This window comes from Zerene cesonia, chromosome 7 (assembly GCF_012273895.1).
Source record: "Zerene cesonia ecotype Mississippi chromosome 7, Zerene_cesonia_1.1, whole genome shotgun sequence".
In the NCBI taxonomy this organism is placed as follows: Eukaryota; Metazoa; Arthropoda; class Insecta; order Lepidoptera; family Pieridae; genus Zerene; species Zerene cesonia.
In genome coordinates this window covers 8,176,831-8,202,559 of record NC_052108.1, presented here as the reverse complement: position 1 = coordinate 8,202,559, position 25,729 = coordinate 8,176,831, and the positions used below count along the sequence as shown (strand labels likewise).

The window sequence follows — 25,729 nt, the reverse complement described above, 5'->3', positions numbered from 1 at the left end:
AAATACGGTAAATACAATAAAAGGATAAATTATGTTGGTACTCCTGATTGTTTAATATAACATCAATACAATTTTCACATTGTTTCTATAGAAATCTAGACTCCTTTATGAACTGGGGTGTGAAAGTACAAATTAATATTTCATCTATTTATCGATTTCTTTTCAATGAAGCGTCTCATCGACCTGTTGTGCACTACTAAACCACGAACAGTTGATCTTAAGCATAGGTTTACATTTCCCAGATTTTAAGTATTATCTACTGATCAAATGAACCTTGTATCTTACCTCTGCTCAAAATCAAATATATTATCCACGACACCACTCACCTATCATGCTGTATTAGCGCGATGGAGCTCGCCACGAGGTCCTCAAATTGCTTCTCGCTCGCCGAGCTGCCCTGCCGCTTGTGGTGGTGCGGGGTGTTGGCCGCTGACGTCACTGGTGACGGTTGCACGTCCACTGCCTTGGCTAAAGCGCTCGACTTGCCGAATATCTTCCAAGTGCTGCTTGGGGACTCTTGGCTCTTCGTTGACGAGTTACTCTTCCACGGGAACACGCCTCTGTAACGAAATAATGGAATGAAATGGTTGAAAGCGTGTTGGAGACTTACTACGGTTAATGTAGACGAGAGGGAAGGATGGAAAACTGCTGATTGAATCTAAAAGGAAGCAACGATCTAGAATCAAGATTATAATATGGGCTTCATACACAAATATTCACATTTATTTATAATTATATTATCTATCGGTGTGAAATCTTTAAATTGTGAAATGGGAATTCGATATAACGGGTTAGATTAGGTTTTTTTTTCACACATAAATAGGAGCCCGGCTACGTGGACTTACAATCATATGGACGTTTGAGGAAATTAAATTCTCAACATAATACATAACTGCGGTATATTATTACATTATGGCCTAAAGTAGAATTGCAAACAAATCTCACGGATCACAATTATTTAATAGTATGCAAACTCACGAATGAGATGATAATTTACTAACTGCAACCCGCTGCGTCTCACGTACGAACACAGAACAGTGAGCTAATCCAGACAATAATTTATCTCTGTACCAAATTTCTTACAGATACGATAAGCTGTTTTCGCGTATAAGAGTAACATACATCCATCCAACCATCAATATTCACAAAATTTTGCGTTTATAATATTTATAATATATAGTTATATAAGTTTAGGATAATCTAACGGTTACTACAACCTTATGGCGACATAAACATATACCTATACATACATTAACACTACACCTACAATTACACAAATTATAAAAAACAAAGCTGAATAAAAGAAAAACGGATGAGCACACTTAGAATACCATTCAGATAACCGACTCGAGCGAAGTGAAGAGGTATTTGTTTACGTGGAAACGTAACACATCCGGTGCTTAGACAAACAGACAGTCAATTAAAATGCTCGTATAATCATCTTGATATAGTGCAGCTGTGGAGAATGAACCGGTTCTTTATACTGTAGAGTGTAGACTGTATATCATATACATAATATCTCTGCTACGAGTATTCCATCAAACAACAATCACCATACAATTAAAAGATTTTAATGTCGTGAGATCGTTTAGCCAGATAATAAAGGCTCATAGAAATATGATATTAAATGAAAGATCTTAGTCGTAAATGAAGCTTTAAGAACTTTTATCCCTAACATATTAGACAATAACACAATTCTTTTCACAAATTTCTTTCACACACAAACAATTCAATAATCAACAATTAGTCCAGAAATCAACTCATAATTTATTTCCCTAACATTTCCACACTCCTCAAAAGCAATTCATGGTCATACTTATAATAAAAAAATACATAAGGACAGAATACAGCCGCAAGCTCGTTGTAATTCCTAATCAACTTATACCATCTTGTCTAAATTCTCCTCATATAATTTTCTACCAGTGGTTCACCCGCGGTATGAAATATTATCCTACAGCACTCGTGGATTATATACAATGTTAATATCCAACAGTGGATGATACTGAATTATATTTATTTATATACATTGCTTTATATTACAATTAGTTAAGACACCCATCGACCGAATGAATCTCGGCCATTCAATTAAGTTTCAAAGATTAATGCCAGCAACATTACCATGTGAACTTATAGCGGGGCTGCGTACCAAGCGCGGGCCGGCACCGGTGCGCGCGCGCATGACTTTTTGTTACATTAGCTTCTGAATTATGCAAGGTTTATGTGAACCAAGTTTATGCGCTATTCGCTATTGTTTTGCATCGCTATGAACATACTGTTGTAGTTCATGTGTTGGCGGATGTAAGGATTGAAACGCGAGGCCATAATGCCAGTTCCGTATATGTTATGTATGTGTTTTTACTATATCATCCTGTAAATAATCATATTTTCTATATACTATTGGTTCCTATGGCTGACTTTTATTTTCCGATGTTCCCAAGCAAGAAGGATTTCAATTCGAATGTACTTTATTTTGCTTTGATTGATAACTCCGTGGGTTTTCAACCGATTGACGTTATTCTTTTTATGTTTAACAGGAAATTGTTGTCATTTGGTCCCATTTTAGAAATTGAAATTGTACCTCCTCCCATCGACGTCGGTGACATTTTCCTTAACCGATTAACCACCCCAACTAAGCAACATTGCACCATATATCACACCTAACCAGTTAAATTATTCACTAAAATAATCTTCAATGAATAAACATTGAAAACTACGCATCAAATCCGACTTCTGGCTCGCAGCCAAGCTCTCACACGGTGATTATCGTCTATTGAGGTTTACGATCACTTCTGGCGTATTATCAAAACATTAAGTATATTCGTGAGTATTATTAGCTGTATAGAGCTGTATAGCGCATAGTATGATTGATTTCTGAAAACCAAACGAAAAACGATTCAAGCACGGGGGTAATATTTATTTATAGACAGAATAATACCATATAGCCCAAACTCTCGTAAAATACCTATCCCTGCAGTGGGTACGAAACTCTCAAGTAGTGGAAATCATCGATTGTGTTAGATTGTGTTTAGTTCTGCTTTATTAATCATTTAATTATGATTAATAATTAATTTATTTTATTTATTATAAATAACTATTATTATATACTAGTTATATCTACGATGTTGTTAAAGTCACTACATAGGATAAAGTAAAGTCGCTTCTCGCGTCTGTCTGTCTATCTATTTATGTCTGCTAGATCTTTAAAACTACACAACGGATTTCATGGGTTTTTTTAAGATAGAGTGATTCAAGAGGAAGGTTTGTATCTATAATAGAATTTATTAAACTACTCCGAATATAACGCGTGCGAAGCCGCCGGCAAAAGCCAATTGTGAATATCGGTAAGATAACAATATGGTATGAGGTGATAACCCCGATGCATGGGTGACCTCAACATTGTAACTCCCACGTCAATAAATAGCCAGATCAATAAATATATAATAAAATACTTCATATACGGTCATATTATAGAATGACTTAAATCATCAGGAAATTAAATTACCTTTATGGAGATACTAATTATGAAAGTGGATTTCCGTGGGTTTCTTTTTATATAATCATTAATTGGCTGCTTCTATATTGAAATTAATTCAAACAAATCTTATGATCATCGTTAAAATATTAAAGATACTTAATATCAAAATTAACTACTGATAATAAAAATGTGATAATGTCTGTGCTCGTTTATACGAATAGATACATATATAAAGATCGATGATTTAAGATGGCCCCAGCCAACGTTTTCGTGTGAAAATAAAAATCGAAGGAGATGAGAAATGCAATATTCAAATGGAAGTTTTTATGTGAAACGCTCACCTCACATTCATATAAAGTGCATAAAAAATAAACCTCTAGCATACGTAGGTACAAACTAAACATCAAAAACCAATTTTGTTGATATAAAACAAGCAATAAACAATCAATATAATTAGTGTCGGAATACTCTAAACGGAACATAACCTGGTTGCAAAAATAAAATAATGGCAGTCCGATAACTGATGTAACAATGAGCCTTGAGAGATTCTAGTTATTTAACAATTATCACAATCGCGCAGGAATATTGATCACGCTAGATAAAGTAATTTATAAAATATTGTTACATAGAAAACGAGTGTGTAGGGTACGTTAAGAGTCGTTAAAAGTGTTTCTTACACTACAGCGTAAATGCGAAAGTGTGATTAATTGTTTGTCATTCGTTCACGGAGGGGTTATTATATGATTTTTGTCTGAACCTCCAGATTACCTAATTACCCAGTTAGGAACCTAGAGAGTGACATAGTTTACTATTTGATAATGATGCGCATTTGAATCTTGAAATTTATTAATTCCAAAAGATGGCATTTAAAAATGTAGTAGTTACAACTGTTAATAATCTCCGATTACGCGGGCGAAGCCGTGGGCGATAGCTAGTGTTTCCAAAACTCTTATTGACGATAATATTTTCTATACGGTGCGATCGCCATTCCTAATCTTATTTTATGTTTCAATGTCGAATGTTCATTCCAAATAAACTTTCGAGACAAGATACAAAACGTTTAATGCTAGATACATACTATACAATGTACAGACAGACAAAAGTATCATCACCAACAACACATGCTTTAGAAAATACTATAATGAATATATTAAAGTTTAGATGTCTGTTGCATCTCAATCTGCCATAAACTCAAACTGAAACATTTACTCAGTCAAGTAGAATTATTCTAGGAGTACTTATGAATCATCATAATAAAGATTTATCATATACCACTGGTTCGGAAGACAATTTCTACAGAAAAGAACCTATGTAGTTGCTCTTTTAAAAATCAAAAATCATGTCAATTTTAAATTTTAAGTATACACAATATTATATAAGTACTAGCTGACCCCGCAAACGCTGTTCTGCCTTACTCTTATCCTTTAGGGGTATGAAAAATAGATGTTGGCCGATTCTCACACATACCCAATATGCACAGAAAATTTCATAAGAATCGGTCCAGCGGTTTCGGAGGAGTTTGGCAACGAAAACTGTGACACGAGAATTTTATATATAAGATATATCATAATAATGATGCCAAAGCACTGTCCTATGGTGCTTCATAATACACTGTAATCATTTGATTGCTTCTCGTATCTGATCGGAACATCCATCGTCATAATATATTGTATTGCTTGATAATAAAATGGAAATGGATAAATGTACTATATTAATTATTTGAATAAACTATCGCAGGTTTTTCCACTTCATTATAAATCATAACACATGAAAGATATCGATCAGAAGATTATATTATAGAAAAATATATGCATTTTATGCGAGCTTGTATATTATATTGTTGCGTAGTACATGCCCGTGTGATTTATTGTAAGATTTACAATAGAAATGTCCTTAAAAATGTTTTTTTTATGTTAAATATATGGAACATTTTTTGATAGAATATTTTGTAATGTTTAAATATAGTTTATGATTTAGCAAACATTTCTCACTCCAACTTTCCACGTGAAAAATTTTATTTTTACATGTGAAAAGAAAATATGACAAAACAGCTGGACCAGTTCGCATGAAATTTAGAAGTCTTTAAAAGTAAACTACGCCGTAAATGAAAATATGAGATGTTAGAAATTAGACATAATACGGACGATGACTCGAGTAAGCCAGCAAGAAATATATTTAAAATTGTTTTTTTTTTATAGCTGGTGTGAATAACAAGTTAAAAAAAAATACAGCGCGACGAATCATCCGCTCACCGTCACAATAGCAACAGCTGTTTTAACAAACAAGGTACTACGTAATACAAAAACAAAGATACAGCAACTAAATAAACTGGCTATAAAACCAATTATCATAATGAACATGCGCATGTTATGTCCTATTATGTTTCTAAAACTAAAATAACATCAAATAAAGATGGCCGCACACAAATGTAGCGCAATTATATAAAATACTAGCTGCGCTCCGCGGTTTCACCCGCCTAAGTCCGTATCCCGTAGGAATATCCGGATAAATAGTTGCCTATATGTTATTCCAGTTGTCCAACTGTCTAAGTACCAAACTTGCAATCGGTTCAGTAGTTTTTGCGTGAAAGAGCGACAAACGCACACACACACTTACAAACTTTCGCATTTATAATATTAGTAGGATCTGAATTATTTATCACCAATACTTGAAACGAAAACCAAAACAAAATCTTCATCTGTATATTGAACTCGTTTTTTACAATATAGCCGCGACGAGTTGTGACGTCATCAATGTATATTGTATAGTGTAAGCTTGACCTCCGATTGCATGCATAATGTAAGGTCAGAATATCTTAGCAATATTGTATCTACAATATGTAAATACCTATATTATTGCGTTTCCATTCGCGTACCGTTAACAAATTGGTTACTTCAATATTTATGCAAATACAACTCTATTTGTTGCCATTATTTTTAAAATGGCAAATTTCAAATAAAGAATATAATTGTGGCTGTTTAAATCAGCGCCATAGCCAAAAAATTTATTATCTGTAATCTTTGACGCGTGACAAATTCGACTACAAGATTACACTAAACACTTATCATTTCATTGTTTGGTGTTATTGACTGTCGTAAGGATTGTTTTTAAAATATATTTATATCAAACCATAAGCATCAGCGTTAAACTAATGAATTTTACATAAATTCAAGTGTAAACAGCGTCTATTATCGAACTGTAACGCATATTAATATCTATCACCCATATGCAGGCACAAGGAATGTTGGCATCGCATTCCTCAGCCATAAACCGCCCACTTTATATTCAAGGCACCACTTCGGGCCCCACATGCCGGCCGACCATACCCAACACGTTGTTTTGACAAACTATTATTAGCATGCTGATATCGCTGCGTTCCTTTACCACCGATAATGCTATTGAAAACACAATGTGGAATTCCAAACGCAATCGCGAAGGAATGCGAGAGATAAAAGTTGAAAACGACATATCGACTTCCGACTTCCGCGTGAACAATGGTGACGTTTTATTGTCATCGTTTCAACGTTTTTACGCGATTATAAAGCTTTTTGTGTTGCACTTTCACGTGCTGAGTGTATATTAAATCTAGATCTAGAGGTCGTTAAGATGCATAGACTTCTTTAGAATATTAAGATCACTATCACATTACTTGATAATTTTTAACCACATGTATTAGAAATATACTTTATTAGACACACATAATACTAATAAAGACTATCTGAGTCTTAGGTAAACAAATAATACAATAGCATTTAATATACACATTGTTTATTTTTAACGGACTGAAAAAAGGAGGTAATCAATTCGACTGTAATTTTTTTGTTTATTACCTCAGAACTTTCGACAGAATGCATTGATTTTAATGATTTCTTTTTATTTGAAAGTCGCTGCCTTCCCTTTAGCTCCATTTATATTTGTGCTAGTTCTGACTGTTTGCAAGCGGTTAAGTATGATAAACTTATAGCAAGCATAGAGATATATAAAAATATGTGGGCCGTGGACCATACAAAGTGTCTAAAATGGCATGCAAATAGGAAATACCAGTCGCCAAATGTGAAAATCGCGAACTGGCCGGTGATGTCATGTTAGTGCTACAGATTATATATTCATATTTTCACGAGTTATTCAACAGTATTGCATATGAAATGTATCATTTATGACTATATACTTTAAAACGAATGGGATAGACTCGCAGCTATACCGATATTCGCTTTAATATTATTATTTTATATTTAACTTGTTACGTACATATATAGCTTATGTCAGTAAGTGAATATGTAGCTTCCTAATGATGAAAAAATTTTGCTTGTATGTAGAAATACGCCATACATTTGATATAACATATATATAATACCTACGTACTTCACTTTTTTCTCATTATGTTCTAATTACGGGACAAAAAAAATCATTTATACGAAGTACGTAGGTACATACATTGAATGTGACCCATAAATACAGATTATTATTTATTTTAGATTATCTTGAACCAAAAAGTATGGATAAGATTTTAGAGTCGCATAATATAGATATTTATACTAAATATTTAAACGTAACAATCATAACGTTTTCAATATTACGTAAATTGACAAAAATCATCTCTTAAATCGTGTGCTGATTGCATTGACATTGTCAATGATACAACAATTGCTTCCATTAGCAGAAAAAATACGGAAAAAACGTAAATATCCAGTCGGATAATTACGATGAACAGTTAATAAAACTCGTAATCTGCAAAATTAAGTTAGCATTTAGGCTGGGTGTGAGCTGATGAGAGGCCAGAGATGTATTTAGACACAAACCTTATTTTAACAGTCCTTATTCCGTTCTTTAAAAATAAACCTCATACTGCGGCACTTCTTATTAATTCAGCTATATTTCAGTCACGTCATGTTAGAGTTCAAAATCTTTCAAGTCGTTCCAAATATTAGCCGTAACAAACAGACAGAAAGATAAATATACAGTTAACCCTTCCTTTATCCTTTACCCCTTAGAAGCGGGCAATGCACTTACTGCGGCCCAACCTCCGCAAATGTACATGGACGGTGGTGATCACTTACCATCTGGCGAACCACCAGCCCAGTTGCCTGCTATTACATAAAAAAATAAAATACGTATCTGCAAACGGTAAAGGTTAGAATCGTGATCGTCGCGATGAGTCTGCATCTCGCGAACCGTGAAGGCGTTTACAATTGTCTAACAAATTGTTATTTCGCACAGCATTCTTCTTCGTGCCGAAACGACGATAAAATTATGAAAAAGATTCATAATTTTTTGTTGTTGTTTCAGTTTATATAATACCTTTACGAAACAATGCTCCATTCATGTAAAAAGTTGCATTGAGTTTGATTCAATACAATTTTGCACATTTGTGTTTGCATTTTTCGATCCTTTGTAGTTTATCAAGTACATTTTCATACGCACAGTCATATATATATATATATATATATATATATATGACTGTGCAAATTTAATATATTTATATAAGTTTTGATTACGTCGCCCAATAAGAACCTCTATATATGTGAAAAAAACGAACACTACGTGTAAAATATATGGACAAATCGTTCTAAATATTCATTAAAGTTTAAGTATTATGATTATAAATAAACGATAGTGAATTAAGACGAGCAAAGTGAGCCCTACAATTTCCCACAGTTATCATGAATAATCATTTTATGGTACACTTCACTACAGGACTATAATTTTCGGCATAATTTAATATGGAAAACTATAAAAAACGTCTGGCAATTTCGACAGAAAATTTCGCGAAACCTCCTGAAGCACTTTTTCTAATATACGGTATTGAATATCAATACGCGATACATTTGATATTACAAATGAAAAATCAAACAAAAGCAAATATTCGCGTATCGGTTACGTTCCACATGATCAATTGAAACAGTCTATTTATTCGCACATCTGATATTCTATTTACACGATCAAATTCCCCTACCGAAATTATACATCTAGAATTACAGGTTATTATAGTTCTGCTTGAATAAAGAGAAAACAAAAATCCACTGCATAGACCAAGCTGAAAATTACTCAATTATATTGTTCTCATCAGCTTTAATCAGAAACAGAATAACTATTTATCTAGTAAAAATCTTTGAATACGGCGCTGATAAATCAAAGAAAATTTCAAAATAAAGTTTTTTATTAGAAGTGTACCATATCTGTCTTAGATAAAAGCAATAAATGCATGATAAAATCTCAGTCAATTTCAAAAACCATTACCGCTACAATCAAATTACGTTCCCAGCACGGCACAAACGCAAAATTTCATCACATCCTTGACACCAGTACCATGCTCAGGATAAGTACTCATATCGCAACGCTTGATATTCGCTTTCGCAACGCTTGTCTAATGTAGCTACTACCTACGATCCGAAAAGCGACATCGCGGTTCGGTTCAAGACCGTGCGAAAATGATTGCGGGATGTTAAAGCACGTTAGGAATATTAAGGGTACTGTTAATTGTAGAGCTAGAAATAAACTCAAATAGATATCGAAGATAAACCAAAATTCATATATGATTCCACGTTATCTTAAAAAAATAAAACAGTGTCATAGCAAGATAATTGACAAAGTATCAATTTAGGAGTACCTTTGATAGTCATAACGACTAAGGTCACTAAGATACTAAAGTGGGTACTATATATATTTAGAAGATTTTAAATGTCTCCGAAACTTATTTGTATAAGAATAATTCGCTATTACTAGATCCTAGACAAATTATAGCGAAAGCTATGTTTTATGTTCTAGAATCTAAAACATGGGAGAGTGTATTTGAAATAAACACTTGACCACTGTTGATTTTGTCATATAATACTAAATAGAAATAAGATGAAGTAGAGGTAGTATGAAATGTTTACTAGACCCTTCGAGGCATCAGTTAAAATATCAAGTTACTTAGAATATACCGCTAATCACAAGTCCCCAAGAGCCACTTGTGTAAACAGTGGTCCTATTTCCAACAAAAAAAAAATCGTTTTTTCCACTAGCTATATTGTATTTATGAACAATTAAAAGAAACAGATGACTGTGAATGTGCTGAGAGGTCTTTCTTTTAATGAATGAATGCTCAAGCTTAATTAATTTCTAGTCTTGAATACACCATTTGAAATACATTGCGCAATTGAAACGTACGAATAAGCGCCGTGGGACTATTTATAGAATGCCCCCGGACTCTAGCAAATTAAAAGCTGACAGAGGCACAGAAAGAGTTACGAAATATAGCATTTAATACGGGAAAAGTGCGGTAATTTCGCAGTCACATCTCGTCAAATATAAACGGAGGTTTACGTCAGCTTAGCTTGTTTGATCTCAGGTAAGGGAAATTGGTAATTAGAGCTACTGCAAGTCTGTGAACGTTTTCATTTCGTTTTACGTTAATTGGCGTGAAGGGTAACATGATAAATCTCATACTTCCTGTGTCAGTAATGTGTTAAAATACGTTTTTTATTGCAATAAAACGTATTTTAATTTCTTAAAATACCTTAATAAATCGTCGTTAATCTTCGCTAAAAAGCCACTTTTCATTTAAATCCCGAATGACAATCCTTTTTCCTGCATCCATGAGTATACACCGATATCTATTTAACCATTGCAACAAATTAATTAAAGCAATTTTGTTTAGGCCTTTAAACTTACGTAAACCAGTAAGAGTCCACAGGAAAGTACTGCTTATATAAACTTCCATTCAAAACTTTCTACATACGACATTGTGTCATCGTATATTTCATTCTACATGTGAAGTGTATGCATGCTCATTTGAAATACTACTGGTAAAAATGAATAAAAATTACTTTAGAGTATTTACTATTATTTTTCACTGATAACATATACCAATACATCTGTGTATTGGTGACAGATTTGTAAAATAGCTCGTTTTATTTAACGATGGAAGATTACTCTTTCGGTGTTTTGAATATGTTTTGCCTCAACTCTAGAGCCATTGTCGAATGAATTTTCTTTATTTCGGTATGGAAAAGATGTAACTAAATGAAAAATCAGTGCAGACGCCAGCTATTTAAAATTTTGGGAAATATTTGATTCACGTTATCCTCACAGTAGGTAGCTTAGCTGATTGGCTGTTGAATCAACCCGAGTCAATTTTGTTTGTTAGCTAAAAATGCTCGTTTTACAAAAACGAAGTGTACAAATCCAGTAATTATCAATTTCTCTCAGCCCTATTGATAGTGAAACAATATCTGTTTTGTGAGATATATCAATAGCAGGACATGAATAATTAGAAAGAAAGCAAATACAAATTATGTCGTAAGACGAGTCCGTCGTCGTCCGTCTTGATAGTCATCAACAAAGCGTAATAATGAGGTTTGTCTGACGCATTCACTGTTTATTTCGGTCTACCTGGAATCGCCCGCTGTCACAGTCGCGACCTATAACAACTTCTGTTTACATTTACTTTATAAACAATCATCATTAGCCTTTATATTTAACAACACTGAGTTCTTCCGTTCTAGAATGAATTCATGAGTTCGAGTATTGGGAGATGTAAAATATAATTCACAACATATATTTCTTAAATATAGTTATGTATTTCAATAAGTTATAGGAATGCAGAATCTTAGTCAAAAACCACATTCAGAAAATACTTTGAGATAGCTTTATTTGAGGTGTAACATTATGCGGGACTTTAAATTGGAGAAGCACAAATACAGTTTAAATAGAACATATTTCTATGACAGTTTCTAGGTAGTCATTGTGTTTTTAAATTACTTCTGACAAAGCAAAGACTTATCTTGCTACATATTAGACTTAAAACACTTAATTTCCTTTATAAACACGACAAAGGCATACACCAAATTATACTCGTATATCCCCTGTAAATTTAACCTAAATATGTTTTCAAATCTTTCTAGAAAAATCCAGATTGCTATCGAAGCCACGCTTCCTGCGATGCAAACGGTAGCCAATGGAGCTTGCATCCTTTTAATTTTCCAAATGATTGGTCGTAAACAATACGGCTTTTCAATCTGATTTAACAACATGCCTGCTGTTTCGCGCGACATCACCTGCCTTAAGTTTTATCCTCCATTTCTTGGAATGGATATGTTGTTAACTAGCTTCCCGCCTGTGACCTCGCCCGTGTAGTGAAAGGAAATCCCCATAGGAATGAGAAGTTTCACGGCGATTAAGTCAGATAGCCTAGTCAAGTAGTCCATGTCAATTAGCCTCCTCACTGTCCAGGCACAAAAATCATATTAAAGAATTGTTCCATTGCGGCATGAAAAAAACTTCTAATATTATAAATGCTAAAGTTTAAAAAATATATACATGAATATTTCCATGAAAACCATAGCTATAGAAATACCTGTTTTAGCCCGTGAGTGAAACCACGCGGCACAGCTAGTTTATATTAGTTAGGAAAATGACGTTCGACGACGTAGAAGTAGACGTTCCCACAACGTCGAAATTTCTCAATTTGTATTATTCGCAGTAAACATATCTGAGGAGTTCGACATTATTTTGAAAAAGTTTGGAATGATTTGGGAAATGTGCAAGAAGTTTGAATGGAAGAAGCAAGATTTGTTGTAATGTACATCAAGCGAGAGAGAAAAAGATCAAATTAAGGAGAGCATCCGTACAAAAAGTAAATATATCCAAGTATGTTTGCAAGAATTCCCAACGATAAATCAGGAAGAAAGAATTTAAGAGAATTGAGTAAAGAATAGCAAAAAATCCTCTTTAATTGCGTTCCCCAATTCCAATTACTTTTTCCATGGAATCTGGATTGATGTCGCCTTTCCCGGATGCTTAAATTATAGTAATTACATAATTAAAAGCCCACATATAACTCACAAGGAACTGAAACATTGTCATGATTCACAATGAAATTAGGGCAGTTAAAAATGTAGAACGTTAATGATACACTTGAATGACTATGTTTGATTATATTTTAAAACTAGTCCACAGCTGGACGTCACAAGACGTTAATACCACTTATAATTATCGTGTTTCATTAACTCGTACGTTTCATCACAGTATCATGTTCGCGGATGTGTATTTGGGCCACGCTGTTTGAAGTCGTATGAATGTTAGACTCCAATGCTACGTCTGATTGGATCGGATTGTCCTTATTGTATGTATTCATTAAAATTATCGTTTCGGTGTTATTTAATGAAAGATGTCTTTGCTGACTTTGCTTTGTCATTGCTGACTGCTTCAAGTGTATGTTTTATTGCTATCTTTCTAAATATTATGTGTAAAATATGTCGAAACTGCTCATACTTTCTGGAGGTACTGAGCAATAGGTAAGGTACCTTCCTTTATAATAATCTGACGCGCTCAAGTAAATCCGAAAATCTCCTCTTGGGCTCCCCTCCTATTAGGATTAATAGAGCAAGAGCTCACGATGGCAGACCTTCGTTATTTCATAAAAGCTGCAAATCTTTCCCCTATACAGGTACGATCGACCAGCAATTATGGTTTGGAATGATTATTAGATTAATTTTTATGCATGACAGCTGTTTTCTATTTACTTCAGTTAACTTGAAAATTCCGCTACATTTTAACAATTAAACGTCAAAAAATATACCAAAATATACATATTTGAATCATTTCTCTTCTGTGTTTTAGTCGAGAAATATAGCGTAGAACAAGTCAAGAGTGTTGTGTTTAAATTGTTTCCCTAATTCACAAATACATAGCTTATTTATTATACTGACATACGAGTTTAAATCTTTCTACAACAAAAACGTAACGGATATTAAACATATTAACTTATCGCGCATTATCGGTCATAACACCAATTACAAAACTACCCGCATGACAAAACGATCAATCAGTGCACATTACTATTGCATTATCACTTCCATAGAGATCGATACTAAATCGAGCAGTATTTCAATATAACATACATTAATACATATCATACATTTAAATTCTGCAATATTTATGTACGTAAAAAAGCAGAAAGTAGGTCAAAAACCATATGAAGTAATTTTTGTTTGCATTAATGGATGTTTAATAAATATACGGATGTTCTGTCATCGTGGAATTGAAATATAAATTTACATAATACTACGTATTTCAATTTAAGCAATTTAGACTATACTTCGGCCGTTCAGAGAATGCGTTCCTGACACCTGTCAGTTAGTCACGACTAGTGATGGGCACAACATAACACTGAGTTCGTTACCGTTCCTCCAAAATGAACCGCCGCATTATTTTAAGACTATTTTGTTTTAAATTGGCGGAATCATTTAAAATTTATATTTTCGTTATTTAAGTGGAAACCAAAAAAAAGTAATTCATATAATAAAATTGACTCCGATTCGCTTGAGGAGGTGGTGTCTTCATCATCATCTTCGCCTACATGTATAATTATATTATTATCAAAAATAATTATATTTTTATATTTCATAAAAGTTATTTTATAGTCCATTATTTTCAAATTCTTAAAAAGAAAAACAAAACGTATTATTTTATATTATAAGTATAACTGTACAAGAACAGATAACGATACTTGCCTGTTATTTTTAGCACAGCACTACAAATATGAAGCGCTGACATAACCTTGTAATAGCGCAGTATAGATTTAGAAAAATATTGTTTACCAAGTTATTTGACACTCAGTTTGGCACAAAATTATAACATTCATTGATTATTGATATAATAATTTTTTTTTAATGCTCATCAATTGTTAAAACGGTAAACAACCAGCAAAAATATTTTTATTTTTACTGCAACGCCATTACAAAGTTACGTCGTCAGTTCATTCGCGATGTGTCAGGAACGCATTCTATGAACGGCCGAACTATAATATATAAATCTTTTCACTTTTATAATCATATAACAGAGCAAATATTAAGAACAAAAACAGTATGACCTATTACAAAGCCTAAGATATTCGGCGTTATAGTACGTTTTTAAGACACTATAAAACATAATGATTGCATTATCATAGAAAGCGAAAATCAAGTGGCCAAGAAAACACGCGTAACAGCCATAAAGCACATATATGAAGCGAAACCTGTAGGTACCTCAACACAATGGCATCCCAACACCAGCACGGTTAGTTTGTATGAAGAGATATGGATTATCATTAGACCGTGGTCACGGCATGTTCGAGCCGCTCACTACCCATCATAACTTTCACTTGCGCCCATTTTAGTACGGATTATATTAATTCGGAGGTATCGTACGGTTCACGGAGCGGAAAATGTCATAACGGATGGTTTAAATATAGAACAATGTTTTTGATTATATTGGGATGCAAGCTAGCTATGGACGTTTCTTGTATCTGATTTTTTTGATTCCATTTATAATTATACAAATATTTTATTGATATTCTTAAAAAAGGGGCATTAGAATTGATCATGAAACGCTTCAATCGTAAAATATATCTCCAAAAATCTGAAGTCTAATAATCAACGAAACGATTTTTACGTGTTTTTAACGAAAATGATGAAGTAGCAAACAACAAACAACATAAGTAACATTTTTTACAACAATTTACAAGTAACATTTTCTTCGACTTTATCAGTTTACGTAAACCGTACAAGCTGACGTATTAATATGATAAAAAACCTATTTTAAACACCTTGTTTCTCTCTATACACGTGTTTTTTCTCTTGTGTGTTTGATAAATACAGTGCACATGCATATATTATTTAATTTACTAGATCATTAAAACGAGGTTAATCATAGCTTTATTTCTGTTTTAATTAAACGATTATGAAATTTAACTATTTACAAGTAGGAGATGTATTTCTTTGGCAGAGTAATTGTGGGTAGAGTATTATGTATTTACCATCTATGTTTTTATCTTGATTTTATGGGCTTGGGTGACCCGCCCAGCAGTGAACATTACGTACAACGCTGGGGTTATAACTTATTACGCCTGGCTGTTAGCCCCTATCGTATATGGCGGCCACCGTTGGGTTAGGTTAGGTTAGTTTCGGCGAGTCCCACATAACTCCTCGTGAAGCAAAACTGTGGATGCTTAAATATTCCAACGAAGAAAATCGTGCTTTTTTATTGCTTCTTTGTGCGTAGTATATATAATATAAACCGAGAAACAATTAATAATATTATAATTACATATTAATTATACCTGCTCATAGATAAACTTTCTACATAGTGATCTTGAGAAAGCTTTCGATTCAAAGTATATTATAATACGCAGTAGAACCTCTTCTCTTACATACTTTAGAGTGTTCCCGCAACATATAGCAATATCGATATATATACATAGATTTTGTAACAACGTAGAATATGAATAAATTTTTATTCGCAAGATACAAATGGCTTTTCGATCACGAAACGTCCAATGGAACGCAGATGAGAGTCGTAAACGCGGTGTCTAATTTTTTCGACTAGTATATAGTATAAACTATATACGTCTATATATTCGACTAGTATATGCTATATACTAGTCGAATATATAGACGATATATATAGACCCTAGTAGTAAAATTAGATAAAAAAAATCAATAAGAACGTTCATATGTATATTGCAATCGTTTAAATAAAGTAATTGCACTTATCAGATAATATATTGATAATGTGGCACGTGTTTTTAACAACCTGATAGGTAATTTAAGATTAGCTTAATAATCCACATCAAGATCGATACAGTAATGATTTAGAATCCCTACTAATAATATAAATGTGAAAGTAACTCTGTCTGTCTGTCTGTTACGCTTTCACGCCTAAATTTGGTATGAAGGTAGAACTGAACTGGGTAAAAGACATAGGATAATTTTTATCACAAAAAAATGGTAGAAGGAGTTGAAATAGGAAGACGAAAGCGATATAACCGAATTCCACGTGGGCGAAGCCGCGGACGGAAAGCTAGTATACAATATATAAACTTATACATCCGGTTTTCCTCTCACGATAATAGGTGGAATAACGTGAGATAATTATTTATAATTGGATAAAACGAATTACGAGCGCCGCAAATGTACAGGTAATGGTAATCTAATACATTACCCGGCGACTACACTTTCATTAAATTGTCACTTCATCGAATTGTAGACTCGATCACATTATTATCCCCAAATCCATAGTAATACATAGAAATATGGAAAATGCACTCATCTTCCATTTTAACATAGACAAGAATGATAGAAAAATTGCTTAGAAAATCATACTTTATCTTTTGTGATGTGGCATGGAACACATATGACTTACGGTGTTTCAAATGTACCCTACATTTCATAAATTCAAGAGAATAAAATAAGGGGATCCATCCACTGGCTACTGACCAATTTTATCAATATACATAATATTCCTATTTTCAAGATTCCAAGGAAATTAGTTGCTTTTCTAAATTCAATATAAAATATAGATCGTATATAGATAATATATAATAATAAAACCGTGTGCATACATCAATGCCAAAAACTACCAAAACATTGCTATCCTTAACACATCTACAATGTACAGTTAACAATACCTAAGGTCTAGAGAGATAATAGAAGACAGGCACTAACAATGATAACTTTTCTATACACCCATGTATGGCAGATTCCGTTTCTGATCGTTTAACAGAGATACCGCACAATAGCTCCTGGTTTATATTATATTTTCATGTACCTTTGTCTGTAACATTAAATATAATTACACGTATATTATGTCAACTAAATAATATATAGTAATGAATAAATAGAAGTAAATGTTTTTTGCTGACATTAAAATAACATCACAATTCAACGCCTACCACCGCAATAAAAAAAAAACTTACAAAAACATCGGAAAATACGCGCAAGATGCCTATAAAGGATAGGATAAGTCCAACGCTGTATGTGCTGTTTAAAAATCTTTCTAGCTTCACCTGTATGTTTGTACGTAACCGACTTCTCTAGACACGATTTGACCCACTTCAAATGGGAAGATTTAATTCATAAGCTAAACTTTGATCATCTATCTACGATCGTAACAATTCATTCATTTCGTGAGTTTATTTTTGATGATAAGAATCGCTAGGGTTTAAAAATTAAACCGTATTTTCTGGTTATCAATTAACTGGTCACAAATGCTATTACAAAACCAATATATTCCAAACAATACAGTGTCTTATCACCTTTGTTTCACGTGAATCAGCTGTTACTCACCGAATTAAGAGCGACAAACACACGGTACAATAATTATACATTGCTAATGATTCATGAGTGAAGTCATTCTAATCAGCTAATATGGTTCCCATGTGTTTGTTCTTAGGACATTAGGTCTAATTGCTGGCTGTTTGATTATTTAATAGACATACATAACGATGGGATCATTGACAAAGCCATATATTATACACTAGCTGTGACCCGCGGCGTCAATCGCGTCGTACCTGGGTATCTCTGTACCAAATTTTTTGAGTAATGATAAGCTGTTTTCTCGTGAAAGTAGGATTAACATTGAACACGTATACATTGATTTATAAACAAAACTTACGATCGATTACGATCATGTTCTTCTTCGATAAGATTAAGATATCGAAAACGATTCCATTCTCCGACAAGCAAGAGAATGTAAAAACACTTCGATTATTAGTGCAAAATTATATTAAACTTTTGATAACGAAAACAGTGCAGTACGCTAAACAAACGTTAAATATTCTATGTAATTTTATAAATCAAAATCTATGCTTTTTAGACCATCTCATTATGCAGGTATATAAATACATCTAATTATGTCACCATTTAACAAAGTTACTTTATAAAAAATATCATTTAAAATGAAGACTCGCCACTCGCATACAAACACATATTATTTACATCCCGATTACACTGTCTTCTTTGTTTTGACCCTTGCGTAATAATATCATAGCAATGTTTGGTATTTAAAAGTAACTATAAGACCTGATGCTTTGCCCTGTCGACCTAGTTATGGATATAAACCGGTTAACAAGAACACATTCTGAATACCCTTATAATATTATAATACCTTGGAATAATAAAACGCATATTTGTTAAAATCAAATACAACATACGAGAGTTCTTTACAAAACAATCGATTTTAAATGTAAATTCATATTAAGTACAGTTATAAAAGTACTCATAATTATATTAAAATTATAATAAATAGCTGATCATTAGTGAGAACAAACGAAAGTGATTAAACAGCATTGGAATTTACAATGTTTAAGCACAGATTTTTGAAAGTTAACTTAATTAGCAAGAGAATTTGATGGATCTTGGAGATGGTTAAAGGTTTCTTAACAAAAACTGAAGAGGATTAAATTATCGTACTATTATAGGTGCCTAGCTGTTCGCCCCAACTTTGCCCGTGGTACATATAGCCTTTATCACTTAGTGAAGTTGAAGCTTTCTAATGGTGAAAGAATTTTTGAAATCGGTTCAGTGCTTTATGCGTGAAAACGTTACAAACATACAAGACAAACACAAAATTACTTTATAATACTAGTGTAGATAGATAGTTAAAGACATTTGGTCAACTTCCCGTACGTGTCACAACAACCAGTAATACCAACTTAAGTCGTTAATATTAAACGTAAGTTCTTTTATTTAATACTACAATGTGGATTTGTCGAGTGTACCCACATTTCATTCCAACATGTACAATAAAAATTGGAATACAGGTAAATCGTATATAGGAAAGTCGAATTTATTTCACGAAGATCGTAATAGAAATAAAGGCATCGTGCCATTGCCTTTGGTCTTCCACCATTAAAGTTTACAGTGCAATTTGTAAGAACAAGTGGTCTCTTAGTAACAAATACAATGAAGTAATAAAGCCAACGAAATGCATTGATTATTATGATATTAAGATTTAAGATACAACGGTAATAAATGGCATTCACAAATTCCTACTTTATTGTAGTCGATGTTATCAACAAATAGAATATGACATAGGTAACTAAATATGAACTTAGTGAATTCTTAGTCAAATGTATTTAAATATATGTCAACATAAATAAAAACAATATTGACTCATGGTTAGGTATTCAGTAGACTATAGAAGTTCCAGGCAAGAAAAAAATCAAGTAATATATACGAAAATATTATATGGCTTTCAAGACTAAAAATTACAGCCGGGATATCAAAGGAAAACCTAGCGAGAGTTTCGCTTCTTAAGAAACCATACAAGTATCATGCTCAGCACTGTCTGTCGCCTTTCCGACCTGGACTTAAGCGGTCTTAAGTCTAGCAGCTTGCAAGGTACGGTCAGCAACACAGAATTTGTTATTAGTAATTTTTAACATAATATTTATATTAGATTCACCGCAAATGGGATAAACAAACAAGATAATCTACTAATGAGGCATAACACGGTATCACGATCGTGACCACGCAACCACCGCGCTCTAAACGTAGAGTAAACAGAAAAATATTAAATAAATCATCAAATAATTCACAACGCTATCTTTCTGGGCATTTTACCTACAAATAAATGGTGTTATATTCCCTAACTATCAAGACTTATACTTCCAATTAACAATTTTGGAAGTTCGAAAAATAAATTATCAATCTTTCGCTGCTGACTGTATGTCTTAAGTAGTAGGTAGGTATAAGCAGAACACCCAATTAGAAAGATATAGTAAAGTATCGGGCGACATTGTCAGCAAATCAGACTTTCAAACTACCTTAATGTTTCTGAATGGACATTCACGTTCTACCTTCAATGCTAATTGGAAAGGTTCTTGTGAAAATTATTTGCATTAGCTGCTATCTGGTAATGAGGCTAGGACGGTAACACGAGCTTATGCATAAAATTTACTTTTCAACCGACTTCAAATAAAAGGGGGATCTTATCAATTCGACTGTCTTTTGTTTTGTCTCGGTTACCTCAGTACTTTCGACTGGGTGAACCTGTTATATCGATTTTTTTATTCGAAAGCCGCTGCCTCTCGTGCTCCATTTTAATTTGGTCCAATTCTGACGATTTGATTTGGTTAAGGTTTTTGTTAAAATAGTCATTTCTATTAGCGCCTATTGTGTGGTTCGATAAATTTAAAATACGTAAGGCCTCTTCAATATAAATACTCGCTCATCTCGGTAAATACGAGAAGCATAAGTGGAAACTGCTAAACGAATTGCAATGATTTTGGCATATATCTAAGACATAGATGAAACTAAACTAAGGCACCTTTTAAATTATTTATAACTAGCTGCGCCCCGGGGTTTCACCCGCGTAAGTCCGTATCCCGTAGGAATATCGGGATAAAAAGTTGCCTATATGTTATTCCAGTTGTACAGCTGTCTACGTACTAAATTTTATTGCAATTGGTTAAGTAGTTTTTGCGTGAAAGAGCAACAAACGCACACACATCCTTACAAACTTTCGCATTTATAATATTAGTAGGATAGTAGGATATGAAAAATTCTAATCAAATCAAATCTAAAAGAAAGCCTAGTGATTCTAGACTCACAGCATATTATGCACCTTGTATGGCCTTGTTGTAAAGGGAATACGGATATGATGTTTAATGTATTAAGGTAATTACGCGCCTGGAATATATTTGAAAATTGCAACTTCCGCTTAGTTCAATTGTTCGACTCAAAGAAGCGTACAGAATAGTATAATTTATGTAAATATTTAATAGTAAGATAGTTACAGTACAAATTACAAACCATATAATTAGACACAACAACTTAAGATTACTTTTTGACTAACGCCACTTAATTACTATAAAATATATCTTATATTCAGTAGAAAAAGTTTTTTTTTTATAATTCCATTATATAGAAAAAAGATAACAGTATAAATAAATAACGATACGGAATGCAAGCGAATAATATCAAGAAATACTCTTGCTGACGTCAGCCTTTTGACTGCAAAGCAAAGGTTGACTTATATATCCGCAATCCCACATTCCGTTATTACTTTGTCTCTTATCATATTTGATACCTTTCGAAAGAGTAAGAATACAATTTTAACCATGCATACGACACTCATATCAACAGCAATGTGAAAAAAGCATTATCCTCTTTTTGCAGCAGCCGGGTAACAAGTTAGGCTATGGGTGAAAGAAATTGAAAATATTGCAGTGGTAAAGAATTACAAGGTTTAGAAAAACCAGTTTATTTATCGCTAGCTTTCTACCTGCAGGTTCGACCGCGTGTTCAAAGGAGAAGACATAGTACTTAAGTATACAGTCCCGTTGTTTTACCCACATAGGTCCCGCTCCTCCCGGGATAAAAAGTATCCTATGTCCGTTCTTAAGTCACAAACTATCATACGCTTCAGTTCAGTGGTTTATGCGGTTGTAATTAAAAAAGTTTACAATTCATAACAAACACCCAAAAATAAACCAAACAAAACCTGTTACTATTCGAGTATATATTTGCTATCTAGTTGCATAGCACACACAATATCTCAAAATTCAATCAACATAAATAGTTTTGACAAGCAAAAAATGCACACAAAGGCAAAAAACTACAACGCATCGAGCCATCCGTACCATTTGACTCTTCAATGTTCAGGAAGGTTACACATAACCTTGACAACACTTGTATTACGTCCATTACGCTTTCACATAATGGCCTATCGCTGCTTTGTAAAGAGGACCAGCAGTGTACTAAAACACTGAATGTGAAACAAAAATACAGATATACATATCCCAGAACCTTTATGTCTAGATCACATATGAATCAACCATTACATAATGCAAGCACCGTTATCGTTGTTTAAAATCTGCATATAAATAACAACAACTCCCATCCTTTTCGAGGATCTTCACCACGTTCATAATCGAATGTCCCCGAATCCAATAACGCCAATGTACACATATCGAAAGTATGGTAGCAATATAACTAGCAATGTATATCACCTTGTTGCAAACACTCGAGAGCCAAATGTTACACCGATTGCCGTCTGCTGGGCCATTGGTTAAAACTGGTTTCGGTCCCCGAGGTTATACATATATACATACATATACATCACGCATTTTTTTGTATTTATTGGGCATTGTTCTCCGAAACAGCTCAGAGTGTTGTTTACTGACCCTTTGAGTGAAAATAAACAGAACAATCCGTAATAAACTTTGTAGTTTTTCTGGAAACACATCAATGTTGGAGATGGAGGAATGGATTTCACATATATATTATGGTACGATGTTTGTTGAGAAATTTTGTTGTTTAACGATTCACCCACATACTTTTTAGTTTAAAATTGTTCTCGCTTATATAAAAACGCTTATTGTTTATATACATCAAGTATATTTATAAGCGTAGCAGATAAAAATAATAAATAAACCGATTCGAAAGTTTTCCTTTCTATAATTTAAGCGATATTGAACTCAGCACATTAATCATTCACAAAATCTTTTACCACGCAAATTACAAATTTTCAAATAATATATAATTTCTCCTACGTGACGATAAAGAAAGACAAACAAACATACTTCCGCATTTTTAATTTCAGTAAATAAGGATATAAAAGGCGTTCACAATTTAAAAACTAAACTTTCATCAATAAATCATTCAATCACCAATAAATAATTGGTTCACCATAAAATACAATCTAGGTTATAGCAAGTCTTCTTTATATTATGCTCTTCCAATTGGAGCATTTCTGATTTATATTACATACGTCATCGTGCTTAAGATAAGAAAATTACGATAAACGACCAGTATTCTATGTGCAAATATCGCATCGATTAGAAGCTGGGGATTTCCAAGATTCATTACGATGGTTGCTGCATTTGTGGGGTTTTCTGTACCTATTCACTATTCACATTCCGTCGAGTTCTAACCTTTTCGTTCGATATACCATTGGGTTTAACTGTCGGTTTGGCTTTAGTATTGAAACGGGATTGAAAAACAAGAGATATTAAGCCAATTCATATCATAATTTCAATACTAAAATATATATTAGCCATATCCCTTTGAGAAGGGCGAAATAAAAAAAATGCTTAGGTAATAAAATTTACACTAATATGAATACGCAAAATTTGATGAATTGATTGTTTGCATTGTGTCCGGAACTACTGGATCGATTTAAAAAAATATTCCATTAGTAGAACGGTGCATTATTTCTGAGTGACTAGATTTAGTCAGAACAGGGAGAGAAGGGTTGAGCAGTTACTATCGTATAAGTTGTAGATTTATTTTGTATTAATGTATATAAGGCACCTTTTCAATCCAACCAATCCGATGGACAAAATACATATATGCGTCACGGTATTGTTGGGCTAATTGTGATAATAAATGATACGAAATGGAAAACGATATTTAGCTGAGTGTTATTTTTTCTGTGAGTTGCTTATTAAATTAAATAACTAGTCTCGTTAAATTTAATTTTTAGTTTTATAGCATTGAAATGCTTTATAAATGAGAAATTTTTAAAGAATAGAAAAAATTTGATCACGAGGCAGGATTCGAACCTAGGCTAGGCGTTGCTACGGTTAGGCAAGATACGCAGGTTCGAATCCTGCCTCGTGATCAAATTTTTTCTATTCTTTAAAAATTTCTCATTTATAAAGCATTTCAATGCTATAAAACTAAAAATTAAATTTAACAAAGGCCGCGTTCCATCGATACAATATTGTAATCATTGAAATAATGTTTCGTATTGGTTGTGATGGTTCTTAATCATCTCAATAGATGGCGTGGGGTGCCCCTTAGGCACATGAAACCAAAAGAGTAGAAGAAGTTCGATTACTGTGGCAGGATCACGGGTGGCCGAGAGGCTAGGCGTTGCTACGGTTAGGCAAGATACGCAGGTTCGAATCCTGCCTCGTGATCAAATTTTTTTCTATTCTTTAAAAATTTCTCAACTAGTCTCGTTGTTTGTTTTTAATAGATCACGTACTACAATAAGAATTATTATCCGCATAGTGAGATATTTAATCAACAAATTACTTAAAAAATAATGTAAGTATTTGTAAAATAATCACAATTTTGTTATTATTGTTTAATAAAATAACAATGAGAATATATTCATGGTCCCACTGACGTCCTGTAATCAGGAGAGCAAATAGCATGACGTAAGTGCGCATGCGCTGCATATTTATGTCAAGCCGTCCTTGAAGTTTACACGTACGGTCCAAACAATTGTTTTCAATCAAATAAATAATTAATACTCAGCAAAAATCATCACACGCCATTAGTTCTACGCTGACGCTCGACTATTGAACCGTGTGTACTGTATCTTGTTTTTCTAAAAAACAGTTATTATTTCGCTCTATGTTCAGGACTAACGGTATTACGCATACAAACAGCGAGGCGAGAGAAAGCGTTGAGGATTTCGAGTCAGTGAAAGCCGTGGTAGCGTCCGCGTCGCATCTGCATCGGAGCCACGGACATAACCTCAAAAATGGTTCTGTACATC

General features: G+C 33.3%; 1 protein-coding gene across 1 annotated transcript in view; it reads right to left on the bottom strand.

The window, feature by feature from the left end:
• The window catches only part of LOC119840675 (TBC1 domain family member 14-like), a 42,573-nt gene that overhangs the window by 13,486 nt on the left and 3,358 nt on the right, over nucleotides 1–25,729 (bottom strand). Inside the window, exon 2 of the mRNA XM_038367374.1 lies at nucleotides 327–560. Coding sequence (XP_038223302.1) covers nucleotides 327–560 — 234 coding nt within the window. The remainder of the gene's footprint in view (nucleotides 1–326; nucleotides 561–25,729) is intronic.